At 29.7% G+C, this 7254-nt stretch overlaps 2 protein-coding genes across 2 annotated transcripts; both read right to left on the bottom strand.

The window, feature by feature from the left end:
* Positions 1-1123: 1123 nt before the first annotated feature.
* LOC102580994 (GDSL esterase/lipase At2g42990-like) lies at positions 1124-3579 on the bottom strand. Its single transcript, XM_006357910.2, has 3 exons — positions 3026-3579; positions 2048-2546; positions 1124-1453 (listed from the first exon to the last, which is right to left on the bottom strand). Exons 1-3 carry the CDS (start codon positions 3392-3394, stop codon positions 1260-1262), a joined length of 1062 nt encoding a protein of 353 aa, XP_006357972.1. The 5' UTR covers positions 3395-3579; the 3' UTR covers positions 1124-1259.
* A 2053-nt stretch (positions 3580-5632) lies between these two features.
* On the bottom strand, positions 5633-6677 carry LOC102580322 (60S acidic ribosomal protein P1-like). The gene is made up of 3 exons (XM_006357908.1): positions 6564-6677; positions 6018-6227; positions 5633-5865 (listed from the first exon to the last, which is right to left on the bottom strand). The coding sequence occupies exons 1-3, from the start codon at positions 6633-6635 to the stop codon at positions 5812-5814; spliced, it is 336 nt and encodes a 111-aa protein (XP_006357970.1). The 5' UTR covers positions 6636-6677; the 3' UTR covers positions 5633-5811.
* Positions 6678-7254: the final 577 nt, after the last annotated feature.

Raw genomic sequence — 7254 nt, 5'->3', positions numbered from 1 at the left:
GATACATCATATATAGATAATAGATACATCAAATTAACGAATTTATTATTTTAAGAGTACTAAATGAAATTAATCAAATTACATGACCAAGATATACATGCTTTTGTTTATTACTAATAATATAATGAATTTATTATTTCAAAGAATAATTTTGAAATAATAAAGTGAAATTAATTAAATATAGATACACTCCTTGATTTCCGCCTTATGATAAGCGATTTGATTAATTTAAATTTTCAGAATTAATTATTCATGTATATCCTTAATTACTCCTCTAATTAAGGAAATTGGTTACAACCTATTAATTCAAACAAATAAAATATGTATCTCGTACATGTATCTCCAGATTCAATCTCATGTATCCTAAGTATGAAAATATGGTAGAGGAAGTAATATTTGAAACTATCGGCAATCTTAGTAATTAGGACCTAAACTAGTGGAATTTATGTAGTTTGCCCTTAAAAAATAGCCTAAAATTAGAGATACTATAAAGCCCAAAAGATAGCTCAATTCATTGATTCAAAATAAAAAATGCTCCATCTGATTTCTCTATCTATCGCCGAGCAAACAGCGGTCTTCTTTCAAATTTCATGGAGAAAAGCTCAATTTCACCGCTAATTCATTATCAATTCTTTAATTTCGTCTATGATTCGGTCAAATTAGTGTACCATGTCATGTATATATTTATATTAACTTATTGGTGTAGAAGGCTTCGAATACAAGAAATGATCTTTATACTGGTATACGAAGTTGATACCAAACAAGAATATGTTTTTTAATAGATAAGAAGTGACTACAATTGCAACATCAATATTGTTAATTCATAATTGTGAAGTGTTGAACACATGTGGACATTGGAAGAGTGAAATTTGTGTCATAGCCAAGGTATGTCGAGACTTATTTATGGTATGTGCAATTGCTTTCAAATTGTACGTTCAGTGAACAAAATTGACTTAGAAGTATATTTTCTCAAACTCACATATCAATTGAAAAACATGCATGTGAAGGTTCCGCGCATGTCGATTCTTTTAAAGAATGAGTGATCTCTATATTTTAACGATACATATCTCATTTGATATTGTAATTCAAATAATACAATATCCTTGAGAATCAAAAAATGACGTACGACAAATATTCGTTTATTGAATTCTTCCCACCACAATATCCAAATATCGACACTAAACAAAAATAAAATACCAATGAAAACAAGTCAATCTATGCATCCTCCTACAAAATCCACATTAAATGATCCAACATAGCTATAAAAATTGGTCAAGGACATGTTCCATCAAGAAATCAGAAATAATGTGATTTGTTTTGTCTGTCACATGAAATGCATCCCAAAATACGAACTTATTTGCATCTGTGCATGTCAATGGACTTAATTTATCGCACAAGAAACCCATCTCAAATAATCCTGTGCCACAACATGCTACACTTGACACTTCAAACCCTGCATTTCTCAAATTGGCCAATCGCCAAAAAAAAATAAAATAATAATAGTTAATTGCTAGGCGTTTGGTCAAAAATTAAATAGTATTTTTATTTTATTTTTAAAGTTGGATTTGGAATTAGTATTGTGTGTGGCCATAGGTTTGCAAAGAATATTTAGATTTTGAATATGTTTTTCTCTAAATATGAGTTATACCTTTTAATTTCTAAAAACTTGACTAACTTATCTGAAACATACAATTAAATTTGCTCTAAAAGAGTAATAAATTAAAATAGACAGTCACATAATATCATAGATTAGATCTCATCTACGAGCTACTACATAACATTACAAATATTTTCACTTTAATTTTTTGGAAGTTGGAGTTATATTTGGTTATAGTTTCTATAACTAATATCTAGTTATTTCGATGTACATTTTCTAAAAAATATGAAATATAATTTAAATGGGGTCATTTTTATAAAATATAAATGTTAGGGTAAAATTGAAAAATGAAAATGTAGTGAAAGTGAAAACAGAGTTTTTGATGTTTCCTAAATTCCAAATATAACTCTAAGTTTAAAAAAAAAAGTCCAAATGGAAAGAAAAACTTACCATATGAAGAAGGTTTTGTAATCATTTGTAGCAAGAGATTATAAGCATCAGCAAAGACCACTCTAATCCCAGTAAGCTCTTCATTTAACCTCTCAACCAAGTCACTCAACATAACATTGAAATGCTTAGCCACATTATTATACTTCTCATTGCATCCATCTCCATTTCCACCTACATAATTTGTTGCTCTTTCCAATGGCAAACACCCCATTGGAGGAACTCCAGTTAACGAAATTTTCCTAGCACCCATGCGATAAATTTGGTTCACGAAGTTCTGGGCAAGTTGAACAAGAAAATCTTGAAATTGATCTTCTGTGTATTGAGAAGAACGCTGGCTTTGCATTGAATAGTAATTTTCCAAGAAGTCATTTGTTCCAATGCTGATTAAATAGAGTGACTCTTTTATTATGTATTTGGCTTTCTTTTTACCTGCGTATGCTTCAAGTTTCTTTTGATATTCCTTGTAGTACTCAACTTCCTTCCACAATGGGATCACTTCCTGCAAAATAATTTTTAAGTCCACAATCTATCGCATAATGTTATTGAATGAGAAAAGTATGATTAATGAAATGGATGATCTCCTAATAAAGTTTGAACAATACTCCTCTTAATTTTTGGAGTGCGAGTTAAGCTCAAGAGCTTAGAACAGGACCCATCTCACAGATTGTTTGGTCCAAATTAAAATTTGTCATGCACCAAATATAATGAAAATCATCTTTGCATTGATGATTGATCTCTTTATAAAGCTTGGACAATTCTTAGCTTTTGAACTACTAATTTTTAGAATGTGAATTAGACTCGAAATCTAATTTTACACTTAATTTGTACATTATCAAGGAAATTTTACTAGCACCATGATTCCGTTACCCAAATTGGCAAATAAAGGTAAACACGTGTTTGTTGTATTAATTTTATTGAGACGTCCTTGAAAAGGAAAAAAGATCACTTAAAATTGGAGAGGAGTTAATGAAAGCTTACGAGCACATCAGAAGTGGCATTATCATAGCCAGTACCAGCAGAAGCAAAACAAACACCTTCTGCAAAATCAGATATACTAAACGCCGGATCTAAATAAGCTGGAACAAATGGCCTCAGCCCAAAAGCTTCCGATATGAAATCCGGTGGAATTCGCCCATTGCAGAACCTACCAGTTGGCTTTTTATCGTAGAAATCGCGGCCGTACGGTTCGAAATTGCTCTTAAGAACAGTGGAGATCTGGTTGTTATTCCCTGAATCGACCGACGAATCGCCGAACACTATAATTGCTGGAACTTTTCCAGCCAATGTTTTAGTCGTTAGTAACAAAAAATGACTAAGGATTATGCTGATCAAAGTGGTATAAGCCATTGCTGAATTGGGATTTTGAGTGAATTTGGTGATTTTATTTTATATGAGTGTGAAAAATAGGGTGGGATAGAGGGTTTGTTGCGATTATTAATGGCTGCCAAAATTATTATGACTGGCAAAACTTGTAGTGATGAGTGCAGAATTATTTTTTTTTGAGTGGAAGCAATTAATGAGACTCTGTTCTTTAACTTTGAATCGCAAATTGCAATTATGTCACTCTTCTCCGTTTCTTAACATTGCTCCCGTAGATTTGCACATTTTTTCTTTAACACCTTGTTTTCCGAACACTCTATTCATTAAAACAATACAGTATGATGGCAAATTTAGAACCAAAAAATAGGGCATTGGCACTCGTGGTCTCTTCGTAAAATTAGATATTTTATATATATTTTTTCTAAAATTTGTATAATATTATATTCTGGCACCCGTATTACAAAAAGTCTAAATGGTACAAATGGTTAAATGTTGAGCTTTTAACCTTGAGGATTAATGATCAGTTTCCACTTCAATACATTTTACTTGATGCATTCATATTCGAAAAATTTTAAATTTGCCTCTGAATACAATACAATAAAATACATTATGAAGCAATATGTATCAACCAACCAAACTAAGTGTAAATCGATCTCGGTCTTGATCACTGACCTATCATAACGACTGCATGCCTAACATTTTCATTTCTAAACTAGTATAATTGTACTTATACATTCGCATTTTGCTTATTTTTATTTACCCATTATTTTATAAAATTTATTTTTATTTGTTATTTTTAATATATCAAAAAAAATATATTATATTTTCATGTTTTAACCTTAGCATTAATCACTTAATTAATTGTTTTATTTTTTAAAAAACGTGCAAAGTTTAAATTGGACAACGAAAGAAGTAGAGTACAACTTATAATTAATGTACGGTTACTCTTTTATAAATGCAACAATGGAGGTGCGATACAATCGAAGTGCAGAAGACCATCCTACAAGTTATAGCGAACAATTAATATAGTGATGTAAAGTTTGGTAATGTCAGTTACAATAAGTGATAATAATGGACCAAATTAAGCTTAGTTATTCATAAATAGAAGCAGATCTAGGATATTGAATGTGGATTTTGGGGAAATCGGTAACTTTTGTGTAGATTTTATATTTATATTGAAAAGTTTTATAAATATATAAGAAATATATGTTGAAGGAAAAGATATTAAAGTTTAAATGGTATGTTTTAAAAGGTAAAATAACATAGGTAAAATGTCATTCTGGGGAAATTTTCTAGTCAAAATGATATTTTACCTATGTTATTTTACCTTTTAAAACATTTTTACCATTTAAACTTTAATATCTTTTAATTAAAAAATAGAAAAAAGATCAGTTTATTTTAAAATAAAAAAAATATCATAAACTTTTTAAATTTCTGGCCAAATTCTAGCAAAATTTTCTGGCCATTTAGCATTACCCTATGTTGAAAATCTAATAACAAAGTAATCACTTGGTCTAGCGATAGTGATAGTGAAGAAATTTGCTTAAGCTTATGGGGGTTTAATTCCCCTCATATAGGAATATAAAGAAGTCACTTTTAAATATGAAATTATTAGGAATTCATGAACTTCAAATTTTAAATCCGTCTCCACTTCATTTAGTACTCTCTTGACAATATATGAGTGACAGAATATGCATGTTTTTTTACATGTGGTAGTACTAGTAGACATTGAAATTTTATGGGACTCCACAAGGCGTGTTCAATTCGAATTGAGACTCTATAAAGTGTGTTCAGTTTCAATTAGAATTCTTGAAGTGTACTCAACCCTAAACCCTAAAGGCTGCCAGCGATTTTATACAAATGAGAGGCTACCACCGATTTATACAAATCTGATGCTCCATAGCAAACAACAATTATACAAATTATAGTTATAGCATACAAATATGATTTTTATGTTTGCTAAACCTAAAAGTTACTCAAAAAAAAAAGCGGCTGACACATTTGGGCTTTTTAGGTGGGCTATAAAACGTAAAATTATGGTATATTTGACAAAATAATAAAATACAATAAAAAATACATATTACATATATATTCAATAATCAATACTATTTGATCTTATTTTGAAAATAAGAAGGGTTGATTTCATATTAATTTTGCAAAATTAGTACTAAGAATTCGGAGTCTTGTCCTATGAGACGACCACTTGAACTCACAATCTTAGAGTTGAAAGTGATGGATGTTTACCATCCGAGCAACTACCGTTGATCAAAATATCAGAGGCAAAATTAAATTCTTAAAGAAAAAGGCAAAACCTAAAACAAAACTAAATAAGTCTTTCGATATAACAATGTATCATTATTCAAAATACTTAAATTCTACCGTAATTCTATAAAATAAAATAAATTAAAGAGCCAAAAACTTTTAAGTCGCTGATGATATGAGTCCTAATCAAACAAGCTAAACATGGCTTCATCATCACTCTCTTCTTTTATTTCCTCCTGAAAACATTCAAACAACACAATAATTAATGAGATATACATACAATAAGTTAAAACACCTTTGAAAAAATATATATTTATATTTAGAAGCGCTTTTAAAAAGTTTGGTCAAACAGTAACTGTTGTTCAATTAATATAAGATCAAAGTATACCTTTTTCTTGTCATTGACGGAAGGTGCAGTGGAGGCATCGTTAGCAGTAGTTGGAGGAGGAGTGGCAACATCGTTGTTAGAAGTTGGGGTACCAACGTTCATGATCAGTTCATTAACATTCCTCTTTTCACAAAGTTTTGCAAAAAGGCTTGGCCAGTACGATTCCACCTTTAAATTTGATGCTTTTATAAGTGTACCAATTCTCTCCGCCTACATATAAATAATAAATCCAGCCAACAAAATTAAAATTTGATGAATTATGAGTTTTGAACCATTGTTTATATTTAGAGATTAAAGAAAGGGGAAAATTTTGAAAATAAAAGAGTAAGAACGAGGATCTTTCTTGAATAATACGATATGAGAATAAAGGTTTCTATTTAAGATTCAACAACAACAATGACATATATTCCGTGTAATTGTACGATCCAAAAAGTGGTGTGATTGAGATTATTAACTATCGCTCAAATAAAGCATATAAAAATAAGTATTGAAAAAAAATATAATAGCCAAGAATTCATAAGAGGAAGGAGAAAATATATTACATACATTGATTGGAATATCATCATCGTGAAGGATCAAACACGCGTAGGTACAAGCAAGTTCACCGATGGAAGACATTTTTTTCTTCTTAACAAATATGCAGAAACTCTTGCCGTCCGAATTTTTGGGGGCAGGGAAATATTTTGTAGGGTATTTAGGCTTTGTGTGGGACTATTTATAGAATATAATTTATGCTACTCCAATCCTATTTCAATTTGGTTAAAAGGCCAACCAAAAATACGATATTTCCTTGGAAAAAAAAAAGTATCCGTTTCCATATTGGTCTAGGAATTAATTTATTTTTTATTTATTATTTTGGGAAGAAACGAGGATTTGTGGTTTTAGCTTACAAGAAAAAAAATCATTTAATATACATAAATAAACCCAGTGACAAAATTATGTATGTTGGTTTATATTGATGACTACTTATAAAAAGGTTAAATTTTACTATTTGTCACAAAAGTTATTTTTCTATTTTGGTATAAAAAAACTCATCAAACCTAAAAGTTTATCACCTAAAATTAATAAACACTATTTTTAATTAGTAAAAGAAATTTTCTAATAACATCAAGGAATTTAATGATAAATCAAATTCTATGAGCTTTGATGTGATTGCTTCAAAATAAAGATGTAAAGACAATTTCGTAAATCACAAAAAAGAGGTTTACTAACTATTTTAAAACGTTATGTCATAATT

This window comes from Solanum tuberosum, unplaced genomic scaffold (genome assembly GCF_000226075.1).
Source record: "Solanum tuberosum cultivar DM 1-3 516 R44 unplaced genomic scaffold, SolTub_3.0 scf00262, whole genome shotgun sequence".
Taxonomy (NCBI): Eukaryota; Viridiplantae; Streptophyta; class Magnoliopsida; order Solanales; family Solanaceae; genus Solanum; species Solanum tuberosum.
This window is presented reverse-complemented; position numbering and strand designations above follow the sequence as displayed.